The 13,110-nt window shown below is 43.5% G+C and overlaps 1 protein-coding gene across 1 annotated transcript in view; it reads right to left on the reverse strand.

Annotated features, from left to right (window-relative positions):
- Positions 1 to 217: 217 nt before the first annotated feature.
- zdhhc8b (zDHHC palmitoyltransferase 8b) overlaps positions 218 to 13,110 on the reverse strand; it is a 70,209-nt gene continuing 57,316 nt past the window's right edge. Inside the window, exons 6-11 of the mRNA XM_066689984.1 lie at positions 12,788 to 12,879; positions 11,527 to 11,659; positions 10,545 to 10,662; positions 8,322 to 8,431; positions 6,949 to 8,066; positions 218 to 5,519 (exon numbers count right to left, since the gene is read on the reverse strand). Of these exons, the coding sequence (XP_066546081.1) occupies positions 5,336 to 5,519; positions 6,949 to 8,066; positions 8,322 to 8,431; positions 10,545 to 10,662; positions 11,527 to 11,659; positions 12,788 to 12,879 (1,755 nt within the window). The 3' untranslated portion in view covers positions 218 to 5,335. The remainder of the gene's footprint in view (positions 5,520 to 6,948; positions 8,067 to 8,321; positions 8,432 to 10,544; positions 10,663 to 11,526; positions 11,660 to 12,787; positions 12,880 to 13,110) is intronic.

Below are 13,110 nucleotides of genomic sequence, written 5' to 3' on the forward strand. Positions count from 1 at the left end.
ATGGATCTTTACATATTTAATTGTATTTTAGAACAGTTTTGCCTGCAGTTTATTTCTCTCAGATGTATTTAATATGTATTTTCTTGGATACTACAGACAGGCCCATATCATCCAATTAGGGGAAATGGTATAAACACCGTAATTTGCTCCTAATGAGCAGATGCAAACGTAGTTAAATGCAGGACGCAAGTGGGGAGGAAAAAAAGTCCCAACACGATTCGCTCAACCAAAAATCTTTTTATGATATATTGGACAAAATAATGACATAAGCTGAAAAAGTGTCAAATGTTTATGCTTTACAGTTCTATAAAGGAAAAGGTACAGGAAACATGACATTCATAAGTGTATGAAAGAAAATGTAAATGGACTTAATATCGTGAAAGAATTTGAATTAAAATTAAAAAAAAAATCTTCCTCAGTGCTTACATACAGGTGAAAAGAAATTATATATATAAATGTCTTTTACAGTAAACCCATGCAGTCTGTATTTACATACTCCCTATACAAGCACCCTCACACACAAACCGCAAAATAACTTGCCTTTTTTTCTCTCTCCCAAAAACACGTTCAGATTAAAGTTCGATCCAAGAATGATTCAATCTTGCTCATAAATACACCTGTATTTAAAATGGAAGCGGTTCTTGTGCTGCGTACACCATCCGCTGGGTTAAAGTGGGAGGCTGCTTCAGGATACATTCTATGAAAAACGCAGCAAATTAAACCCGGCCCCGTGACAGACAAATCTAAGGTTGGTCCTCTGCGGATCTTGTGGTCTTTTTTTTCCCTGCTGTTAAAAGTGCCAGGTCCGGACCACAGTTAATCTATTGATATGTAAACCTATGCATTATCAAAATCCATATCATGTTTAGTGCAGACCTACTTTCCCTCCAAAATATTTGTGTGCGTGGCTATATTTATATTAGCACCTTTTTGGTCAAGTAGCACTTTACGGTTTAAATGTCAAAAGTTAACAATTATGTACAGGATTGTTATTTTCCGTGCACTGAGGAACCTGTCTGTCCTTTGCCCCTGATCCTGAACTTATGTGCACCAACAGGGTAGCTCCAGAAAGCCACTGATACTCCCTGCACTGTGACCCTCAAGCCCTAGCCTTATGTGCTAGTGATTTTTATTTTATTTGGCCTGGAAAACAGACTTAAAAGGGGGAGAAAAAAAAAACCTCCCAACTCTCATCGTAAGGGCAGCTAACCTGGTATTCCTGCTGCCATTATTAAGTCAGGCACTCGGTTCTGGACTACAGCAGGATGTCACCCTGCTCTGCAATTCTCACACATAAAATAGTGCTGTCCGCTGGTAGAAGTAATACATATAACCTGTCCTGATTTATTAAGCAAAACCACATTGCAGTATCCAAAAATTTGCAGCAGACGTCTGCTTCAATAATAGGGACTTATTATTTTTTTTTTATTTTTTTTGTTGTAATTGGACGGGGAAGAATAAAAGGGTGGAAATGGTTTAATATACTTTAGACATCGAAAAATAGGAAATCTTAATGTCTCAGTTTTGTAAACATCTGAAATACAAGAAATGTAACAAACTTGGTCCATGGGAAAGCAAATACTAGAGTAAGAATGATTGTGTAACTGCCAAACACTCCCTCATACACGGTTAGATCAATTAGATCAATGGGTATATCAGGAGCACTAACTGACTCATTGACAAAGCATGATTTCCGTTTTGCTCTATTATACAAACTACCAAGCACAAAAGTTGTTTTCCAGAGGTTGACTTAGGCCATCCCTAGAATACCAACGATATGGCACAGAAATTAATCAAAGCTTGTGACTGAAACGTATCAGCTCCTTGGCAGCAAGTGGTTGATAAGCGACAGCTTTGGTTCCTCGCGTTGAACACTCTGGTGAAAGATATCCGGTTCTGTAAGATGATTTTGCAACAACAGGCTGACAAAATGGCAGCGAGTATGAACCCTGACTGACACATGTACACGCATTATATATAATGCATCATGGAAAATTATGAATACCTAAAAAGGAAAATAAACCCAAACTGTGGTATTCAGTTTCTTAAACATTCATGCCTTCTGTTCCCACCACCTTCTGTTCAAGAATGGAGGGGAAAAATGCTAGAGGACAGAGGACAATATAGCAGAGTGGGACAAAGAATAAAATATCCATTATATATTCATTCAAGGTAGGTATTTCAAATAAAGCACTTGGATGTTTCTACTCATGGTCCTCATTCGCTCACCGCTGCGGGCGTCTGTCATCGGAGCTGTAAATCTACCCTGCCGGAAATGCATCATTAAAAATGAATTTAGCAACATATACTTTACAAGTGTACAATAAATAAGTGATCGTTACACGGAGGGCTACAACACTCCAAAGCCGGGCTGTCATTAGATTCCCCTGCTCGCTCACTCAGGGTCTTCAATTAAAACCATACTGATGCTCAGGAGAGTAGATGTTACAGCAGTTGGTGTAACAAAGAGCTCCGTTCATCTTCCACTCCCTCAACCCCTGCACACCATAACCGCAGCGAGACAAAAGGTGGCGAACAAAAGATAGATGAAAATTTGACTCGTGGCGCCGTAAAACACTGCTGGATTGAGAGACCAGTGAGAGTTATAACTGGTTCCTTCAAAAGCACAAAAGTATTGCCAGTAATGAACATCTAAAGTGTGCATAAGACCCCTTGCGTAAGTGGAATGCCCTGCTGAACGTCCTGCATTAAAAAGCCGTTGGGTTAATCTTGGGAAAATTAACATTTTGTTCGTAGTGAATTGTTTTCAAGTAGTTCTTCAGTTTCAATTACATCTTAAAGCCTGATCCATCACTCACACATCCAGTAGTAACAGGTCACAGTCCCAGCTCTCATGGGGACGCCCCACAGACAGAGCGCAGCATGGGAAGAGCGAGCGAGTTGCCTCTGCGGTCAGAGGCTTTAGAGTGAAACCTATTCGGTGCAGCACCAGTAACTCTGTGCACATTCATTAAGTATGCATTAATGCAGATCATAATTAAAATGGGGGAAACAGTCAAGTGCCTTTGGGAAGTGGTAGCTATACCAGACAGCGCACCGTGAAGAGAGGGCAACGGAGATCAGAAGCTACGCAGGACTGTTCTTGGCAACTACTGGGATATGAGACCTATTCTGAACGTGTGTGTGTGTGTGTATGTATGTATATATATATATATATAAATTCCCACAATTTTCCAGACCAGTCCTTCCTAAAAAAAAAAAAAAAAAGAATCTTCAAAACTGTCATACCTGCAAAAATAAGTCTGCAATAAATAACAATTACACACACACTACATTAAAAACGCTGAATGGAAACTGAGCAGTTGGGTGGTGTGTGTGTAAATTGGCTTTCTTTGGAGTCCACGATAACCTTGTTCAGATTTCAGGACCAAACAAGGGGGTGCAGTGCTGGTCCCTGAAGGCAGCCAGGTCTTCTGCCTTTCCTCCCACCAGCACTAGAGAGTACATTATCCAACTAATTACTTCTGACTGTTTTAAGGTGTTGGTGAATTACAGAGAACGATAAGCCACACTGAACTACAGCCCCCAGACCAGACCCCTAACATACAGACTTAACTCCACTGAGATGCACTATTTATTTTTAACTAAAGCAAACCTAGATTTTAATAAAAGGAATACAAACTAAAAACTGATGTACCTTCGTATGAAATTAAAAAAAAACAAACGTTCCATTAAACTTCATGTTTAGGCAGGGTGTACGTATTCGTGCTGTGCCAGACAACAGCCCTGAATGTTGCTCCGTCATACAACCAACTCAGCTTTCTTATTTAACGTTACTTTTGTTAGAGGACAAAGAAACCACACAATAATAAGCACATACATTTAGGATCGAAATGACGACAGTATAGACGTGTCCAGTAGGAATCTTCTTAACCTCAAGAAAATGTCTTTTCTTGCTGCACTAGAATATTTAATGCAGTAACAACAAATATCGAGCTTTCCAAAAGTGGCTGTACAGTCCCGACTTATGTGCAATGCAAAACATTGGAACCACAAACTAGCATCGCCCCAATGATCATTTAGCTTCCCTTGCAAATCAAGGGATAATCAATCATTATTTTAATTGATTCCAGGTGGCGGAAACATTCAAGAACCAAAGGCATTTAAATATACTTCCATAAAAAGAAAAGAAAAAACAAGATTTATATCAAACATTTGTGTTATAACAAAACAAAAACCAAGAAAACTCTGGTGATTTAAAACTTTGCATTTTAAATGTTTTACTTTTATTTACAGTTACCTGAACTTTTTGTCCAATCTGCAGAGACAAACAGTTTTTGAAACATTTTCCTACTTTTGTTTTGTTGGGTTGTGTATGGCAGACGGACAGTGTATGAATAGTCCAGTGCTAGATCACAGACAGACACAGACACACACACACACACACGTTAAAACGGTATCTGCCCAAATCAGAACACACTGTCCAGATACTACTTACAACTCCACTGGCGTAACAGCTCTGGCCAGCAGAAAAGATCTCTACTTCTCAGTTCATAAATATTTATTAAGCAAGTGGGTTATTATTCTGTTATTTTAACCATGTATAGACGGTGTAGCTACACAGAGAATCAAATTAAGCAAAAAAATCTTTACAAAGAGAAACAAGGAACAAATGGCAACGACCGCAGCTTACAAATCACTGCATTAAATCATTCACCCAGCTTTTCAATAAAAAGTTAATACTGCAGAACACAATATTGATGGGTGACAGAAAGACCGTCCTGCCCTTGGTGCCCACAGACATCCAAGGTGTGCGATGTGACGTGTTCACTGAGACCCAGGCCACACTGGACCATCGGATGGTCTTTGAGTCACTGGTTGAAATGACTGCTTTTCATTGCTGTGCCCCCTCAGAGTGGAGTGACTGAAAAGGAGAAACAGTGTGTGGACGTGAATCTCAAAAGCCTCGTCTAAAACATGTCATATACATATCTGAAAACTGCTTTCAGTGCCTCAAAAAAAATAAACCAATAAAAAACAAATGAAGGAAAAAACAAAATCAATCAAACTCTCCCCCAGCGGTGTACACACAACAGGGAACAAATTCCTTTAGATTTCTGTAAATCCTTTTTCACCCCCCCCCTCTCCGAGAGACCGACCAAAATAAAAACAATACAAATACAAACACAAACAAAATGTACTCTCCAGTACACCGCTCACAGGGACTGCCGTGAGTCTGGTAAAGAGGGATCGTCTGATTGGCTGGACCGTCATTCCCTGGGGAATAAGGCTGCAGCCTATTGGTCAAGAACCTTCCTCTGTTGCGCTGCAGTGGATCCCATTGGCAGTGCCTCCGGCTTTGTGCGACGCCCAGTCACACCGAGATCTCGTAGGTGGTCCCGCCCACACCCGACACCTTTTTAACGTTCGTATGGCGGTTGGGGCTCACGGGGGTGCCTTGGGAACTGGAGGCAGACCCTAAGCGGCAGTCGGCCCTGGTCAGGCCTTTGGGCTGCCCGTTTATTTTACTGTGGGATGTTCTCATATGGCCATCCTCCCTGGAGGGGGAAAAAAAGACAAGAGGAAATATTTGACATGGATTCAATAACGTAAAGTCGCCGCCTCATTCTTTCACGAAATTCTCCTTTGCTCGCACATGCACTCACAAACGCACTCGCACACCGAGGGTTTAGAGCAGTTTGAAAGGCCGTGTGGGGAGTGGTTTCAGCGTGCACGACACTCAGCATTAGTCCACCATTCCCAGGCTGCTCCACGCGCATGCAGTTTGTTAGAGTTCAAGGAGACAAAGACAAACACGGTGAGTGAAGAAAACCAAACAAAAAGTGATTGATGTCACATCAGCACCGCTTTAACTATGAAGTTCAGTCCACTACGCGCTGGCGGTACATGATCCATTAGTCAAAGCAAAAACATTTTTGAAAACAGCATGTTCAAAATAAATACATTTATTGGAATTTGTTCAAAACCATGAACTCCAAACTCCCATTAGCACTGTTTTTAGGAAGAAAGAAACAGACATCCAAGAGAATCTGCAGCTTTGTGGATTCTTCCAAACGTTTTTGCCAGTTTTTAAACAAATGAGCTCTCAGTCTGCGAAGAAAAAGTGCTCATGGAAACTTTGGAGTAAAAGTTCTGTGAACATCTACCAACACGGCAGACTCTGTAGCGTTTCACTAATGTTTCACATGCAAAACAAATAGTGTTAGATGTCGTTACTGTTTCTGGTGCTTTTTTCCGGATATGATGTTCACCATTATGACGGTTGTTAGGCTAAATTATTTACAAATAGGGCGAGATCCTACAGGGTAATTACATGCTGAGAGTCTCTTTAGCCTTTTGCATTCCCTTAGTGGAAGCAGCATTAGCATATCCATCAGCAAGGCACTAGAACAGAAAGCCACAGAAAGAAAAGAAAATCATGCCAAAATAAAAGGAAACAAAAACCAAAAGGAGCAAAAACAAAAAGCAAACTTTATTGGTTCTAAAATCTAAAAGTACAATATATAAATACTTTTTAATGGGACATTTACAGTCTATGAGTTTGTATGCACGTCATTAAAATAAACAAAATTATAAACAGTTTTATTTATTTTTCCCCCACTGTGCTTAATCTTGCAGAGACCATCGATTCTGTATACAGGTGATCCTGCCAAACATATAAAGGAGCTTTTTCTACTCTGAGGGGGAGCCAGAGGGATTGACCAAAGGACCAAGTAGGAGGGTTGCCCAGGTAATCACTAAATACTTCAAGCTACTCTCCCTTGCTTAAAAAGGAAATGTCCATCTTAAATTAGTATTTCCTGTACAAGGTGGATTGAAGGCATTCCATGATCCAAGGCTCTGTCAGAAGCAGAAAGCAGTGTCCGCGCTACAGCGAAAGAGCTGCAGGTAAAATATATTTATACACACACACACGTAAAAAAAAAAAAAATCTATTTTCATGCACCTGGGACTTAGGACTCATACCTTGGGCCTCCCAGAGGTGGCGAGTCTGTCATTTCCAACGCGTTGATGAAGGACAGGGGTTTCTGGAGGCCATAGGAAGGGGAGCGGGGGAGAGCGGAGGGGGAGTGGGGCACCTGGTGGGCTGGGGACCTGTAGGGCGCCTCACTGGGCCTGCCCTGCATGTTGTTGTTGGCCATGTCGGCGTGCAGGGATGTGGTGGAAGTCCTGGGCACCCGTGAGAGGGGGGTGCTACTGAGCGAGGAGGCAGAGGAACGCAGCAGGGGCGTCCGGCCCGTGAAAGCACCGCCCATCAGGTTGTCCCGGGAACTGTAGGCGGAGGACGACGGCAGGGCGCGGGGCTCGTCTGGGTAGCAGACGCCTTGCTGCATGCTGTACCCGCTGGGGGTGTCGTACACCCCCGAGTCCACTGCGTAGGCCGCCTCCGCCTGCGCTTGGGCCTGGGCCTGGACCTGGGCACGGAGGTGGAGCAGCTTCTCCCTCTCCTCCATCTCCTTCCGCTCTTGGATGGACGCCATGATGGTTTTGGAGAGGTTGTCATAGCGCACTGGCGAGGGGTCCCGTGGGTGTGGCGAGTGCCTGCTCCCAGCCCCACTGCCACCGCCACCGCCTCCCCCACCGCCCCTTCCACTGCCGCCGCCCAGGATGGGGCTGTAGGTGGGTGGCAGTTGGCGCTGCAGTTCAGAGCCCCGCACGTGACACATCTTAGCAGACAGGTAGGGCGAGTGGTACCCCACTGAAGGCATCCCAGGGTGGGCCAGGCACTCGCCGGCCGAGGGGGAGATGCTGGGGTTCAGCAGGCTGTCGTAGGAGAGGCTGCCGTTGCGGTTGGACAACGTGTTGGCGGCGAAGGCGCTCTTGTACGGGGTGGAGGTGGTCCCTTCCGATTTCAAGGGGTGCAGGGGCACCTTGTCCCCGTTCCGGTGGTGCGCGTGCTTCAGGCTGAGCGAGCGCGAGTTGATGGTGAAGGAGTCCAGCTGCAGGGGGGAGGACTGGAAGGTCCGGTGGAGGGAGGGGTTCCTGTAGTCGGGCAGGTCCAGGTTGGGCTCTGAGCGATAGTCATGGCCCCGACCGCCCTCCTCCAGGATCGCAGCAGTTTTGCGCTCGTCCTGCATCACAATCTGCAAGCCACAGACAAATGATGCAAATACATTTTTTACCTTTGCGTATGATAAACCTATCAGTACATAAATTAAAGGCATTTAAATTTAAATTTGGTCTAATTCAGGCTTTTCACATGGGTCTGATTCACAAAATCTCAAAAGGCTTTCATGGTGTCTAAAAATTAAGAACAGCGATAATTGTATACATTTACTATACATATTTTTGTAAATGTGTACACCTTATAAATCTGTCCCCCGTGATCCTGTACTGACCTTCTCCCCCGCAGTGTGGTAGTGCACTTTGGGGATGGTGCTGAAGGAGGGTCTGTATTTGAACATGGCCGGAGTGGATGGGTTCAAAGGCTTGCTGTACAGGGAACTCTCTGGAAGCATAAAAAAAGAAAACACCAGTTTGTGTACACAGCCGTCATTCCTGTTCTCTTATGCCATACCCTTGTAAGGTGCCCGTCTGCCTTGTGTAGAATATTCTCTACAGTTTAAATCTGCATCCAGATCGGGGAGGAAGGGCCTGGCATCCAGCAGCCTCATTCTAAACCCTCACTTCCTGTTCAGACTTCCCACATCAGGAAGCTGTAACCTCGGCTGTAATTCGATGCCGGTAGACGTCTCTGTGCCAGCGAGACTTTAGTGGCTGTGCCCGTCAGTTCTAAAATATTCAGACTAAATTTACAAGTAATATTCACCTAGGCATTGGTTGCAAGTTGCTGTTAACCAATATTACCCATTTCTAAATCCCTCTTCAACAACTGAGATGAGGGGAACTATTTTATTTTAACAGACTTGCTTGGGCAATGATACCCCACCCTCAGCTCCCACAATATGTCAAGTATTGGTCACAACAGAATAAGTTTTGAAAAGGAAATAACTTTACATACATTTAAACACATTTCCCAATTATTAATAGACTGGATTACAACAGACAAAGGAATACAAGCCTTAATGATTTATACATGTTTGCAATGCATCTGGTTTAGTCTGAGCGGTTGTTGTCTGGCACAGGGGGCAATTTTGACATATGAGGCCAAAACAATGTTTTGCTAGGAAATTGCGTGACAGGAAAGCTGCGAGTCAATGAGGCAACATTTTACTACTTTCAGTCCATCAGCTGGCCCTGCTGTGACCCCAGCTACCTCCCTACTATCCGATGACTGTTATTGTTGTCATACGGAAATAGGAGGACTTTGACCACTCTGTGACAACAGTGCGACTTATTTTCCCATGAAAAACATTCCCCATTGAAAACTAAAGACACAATGCCTTCGGATATACGTTTCCAGCTGTATTTAATCATTGTTCTGTCCAATTTTGCAAAAATCTTTCCCAGTGCCTACATTGAAGCACTATTACAGGAGGTGCAGTACCCTTTCTTGGCACTGGAGGGTACCAGAACTAGGCAACAATGACTGAAACGACTGACAAGGAATTTCATGAGACAGATTCAGCATCCATCCATGATTATACTGTTTGTGAATGCAGTGATAATTGTTGGCTTACACCTGAGAGTATTTTTACAGTGCAAAAACCATACTTAGTTTATTAAAATAATCAACATGGCCCCTGCCAACCTGATAATACTGTGCAAAGGAGAATAATAGGGGAGTTTCAGGAATATTTTATCATTAAACAAACCGGGAGACAAATCTGTTATTGACACCAACACACATTGCATGGTTTTTCCCAACAACTGGTATCTGTGCAGACTGGCATGCCTGTGTGTCTGCATGGGGGTATTTCCATTCACCTGCTTTAACATGCTCTCAGAAGGGTGTTGTTTGTTAAAAAATGCAAACTAATAAGGGAAATTAGTTGAAGTCCCTTTTCTTGTAAAAGAAGTCCTGTTGGATGCCTGAAAGGGGTGTGTAATGAGATGTATATTTCAGATTCTTGTCACTTGGCAGAGCTCCTTTAAGAGATCACTGCTGGGAAATATATTGACGTCTGCAGTGGTTTTATTCTAATAATATCCTCCAAGGCCTCAGCACAGCTCACTGTGGGCCGCACTGATAACCAGAACCGCTACCTTAACTTCTCCCCCATAAATCTAAAACAAATTAATCAAATCAGGTCACTCGGCCATCGTACAGGAACATTTGCGACATACTGGCTGGCTTCCTAAATCTTTAAAATCGTACATCGCCTGCTCTCCCGGGTCATTTCACTGTACTAAATAGGAGTAAGATTGATAAAGTACAAGGTAATTCATATTAAACAAGATGTTCCTTTGAATAGGGCACCTTTACCCAGGGCAACAAGGTACAAATTCTCTGGAAGAGACATTTCCAATAGGTGTGGTTCAATGAGACCAATTCATTGACAGAGTTCATAGGAATGAAAAGGGGCAGAAGTCCGGGGAAAGATATAGACTGGAAAAGACTGGTGTTAATGGAAGTTGGAACCCATTTTGACATGCTGTACTCCAGCCTGACCATGAGCTCAGTAATGTAGTGTTTGTGGAGCTGGGTGATGGGGGCTGACCTTCACTGGACGTCAGCTGGCTCTTCAATTCGGAGTACTTGCTGGGGTCAGCCTTGGGGGGGAGTGGTGGCTGGCTGTCCAAATGTTCATCATCTAGAGCATCCAGGCTGCTTTTAGACTGTCGGAACGAGAGACAGAGATTCAGGGGTTAATGCAATAGTTGCTAGTTCGCCCTTTTTTTATAATCTTGTTTTCTGCAGCAGTTGCCAAAAGAACCAATATTTCAGCCAGTTCCCAACATTTGATTTCCAGGTTTAAAATCACTGCACATTACACTGCAGTGCCTCTGAGTTTCTGGGTCATAAACTAGGGTTTCTAATCAGGATGTGCAGTCACTGGTTTATTATCCCTGCTCTTAGGGTTCTGTTCTCCAGGAAGTCACTGGACAGGTTCCAGATCAATGGTTCTCTACATGGAAAAAATCTTCAAATCGATTTGTCCATTCAGATCGGTTGAGCTGTCAATAAAGAGTTTAGTTTCAACATATAGTTTTCTAAAATACCCTATAATGTCTCACTCTATCAACTCAAATGTATATTGCTGTAATTATCATTGTGTACAGAATCTCCTGTCAGTCATGCATCTTACTAAATTTGGCAGGGCATTCAGAATGGGAGGGGATACAAAAATAAATCAAAGAACGAGACAGAAGCCAGCACTTTCTTAAGAGATACATATTACTGTGTTTAACCCAGGGGCGATGAGCAGATCCCCCGAGTTGAACCCAATCCATTTTTTCAAACAGACATGCTCGTGTAAGTGCTTTGGCTGGCAGCCTGGGGGGAGCGCGAGCAAACCGCGCTGATCGCGAAGCAGCTGACCTCATCTCGACTGTCAGCCAGAGGCTTAATGGCCAGTGAAACTCACCAGCATGTTTCAATTCACTGGGAAACGCTGAGGAGGGAAAGAAAGGGGCGAAAGGAGGAAAGGAGAAAAACAAAAACAAAAACGAGAGAAGAAATGCTACAGAAAAGCATGTTACTTTGGTTTTGTGTATGTTGGCATGGATCCCATTGTCGCTGATCTTCACGGTGATCTGTCGGTCTGAGGGGTCAGGGCGCAGGAATGGGGGCTTGATACAGACTGCTGGCTTCTTCCTGGGGTCGGACACATACCTGCAGGAGGTCGGTAGAGGTCAGTATCAGCGCAATGGGACTTGCTGCATAAAGCACCAAAACTATTTAAAACCCTCATGTAACACTTAAAACCACTTCATCCTCAAACTAGGGAATAGGCATTTGTGTTTTAAGTTCCTTAATTCCTCAGTCGCATAAAAATTCCTTACGTCTTTTTATACAAATCGCCATTTTTTGAGATTGGAGTCTACGCAGTGTGGCTGTAACCTTCCCTATTAATTGGTCACATTCGAATGCATTTTTTTTTTTTTTTTTTTCCCCAATTTATAGTGCACACGCTTTCAAGATGATAGCTTCTATTTGGTGTTGTGGGGTCCCTGAGGTGTCCGTCTGGCCAAAGTTTGAAAACTTTGAAAACTTGCCAGGACAGGGAATGACAGCCACATGACCCTAATAGTCATGGCAACATGTGGAGATGCAGAAAAGCCACAGGTGACCACTCTCAGCCCCTGACCTCCCGGACACACAGCCTTCCCTCAGTAGCCCATTCCTCAGCCTCTCTCTCGCACAGGTGGCGCAGGACTGTTTGCTCAGATGTGCAGACAGGCCAGTAGAGAAGAGAGCCATTAATCTCTCTATCCACGGAATCTGCCAGCACAACTGAGTAGACAGAGCTTCATCCTTAAATGCCACACACAACATTACCTCAGCTTTTCCGCTAACATTGAAACCAATGTGTTGATTTGATTAACGAGGAAGGCACTGCAATTGCTGTATTTGCATATTTAAATCTCCCCCACTCTCTCTCCCTAATGCTTTTTTTTTTAATTCAGGAAAAGCTGATTGAGATGCAAGGTGTTGTTTGGAAAAGTGTCCTGGGATGGCAGATGGCAGAATCAATCTAATCATTTTGCAGAACACTTTTTGATTGCCCCCTATTAAATGCACATAATTACATCAAATTTCCTTTGACTTAAGACTATCATGAGCTATATTTTCCATAGCTATACATACTCTGCTGCCATAAAGCGGACGACTGCCATTGTTGAACACTCAGGATGCGCTTACCATTCATAGCCCGATTCATCAACTGCTCATGAAGTTACAAAAAGGGACAGGAGACCAGTCAATGAGTTCATGAATCTGACATAAGGGTGTGAAGCTTACCTGGGAACCAGAGGGCTGCAGAGCACGTGCTCCACATTTCCACAGCACCCCCGAGTGAAAGGATTGACCCCTCCACGGAACTTTCCAGTCACCTGTGGAACAACAGGCTACATCTCAGGGGGCTCCAGGACAAGCAAATATTAAACTATTGTGCGGCGGTTACTTTGTGTAGACTGAGTTTGGAAAATGAAAAATGTGAAAATGACAAAAACATGTTACAGTGCATGTAGATAATGCGCTCACATATAATGCAATTAGATTTAGCGGATAAAGAAGTCTGCCAAAGGAATGAGGCATTCGAAACTAATAATCATAATGTCACA

Source organism: Amia ocellicauda, chromosome 17 (assembly GCF_036373705.1).
Source record: "Amia ocellicauda isolate fAmiCal2 chromosome 17, fAmiCal2.hap1, whole genome shotgun sequence".
Taxonomy (NCBI): domain Eukaryota; kingdom Metazoa; phylum Chordata; class Actinopteri; order Amiiformes; family Amiidae; genus Amia; species Amia ocellicauda.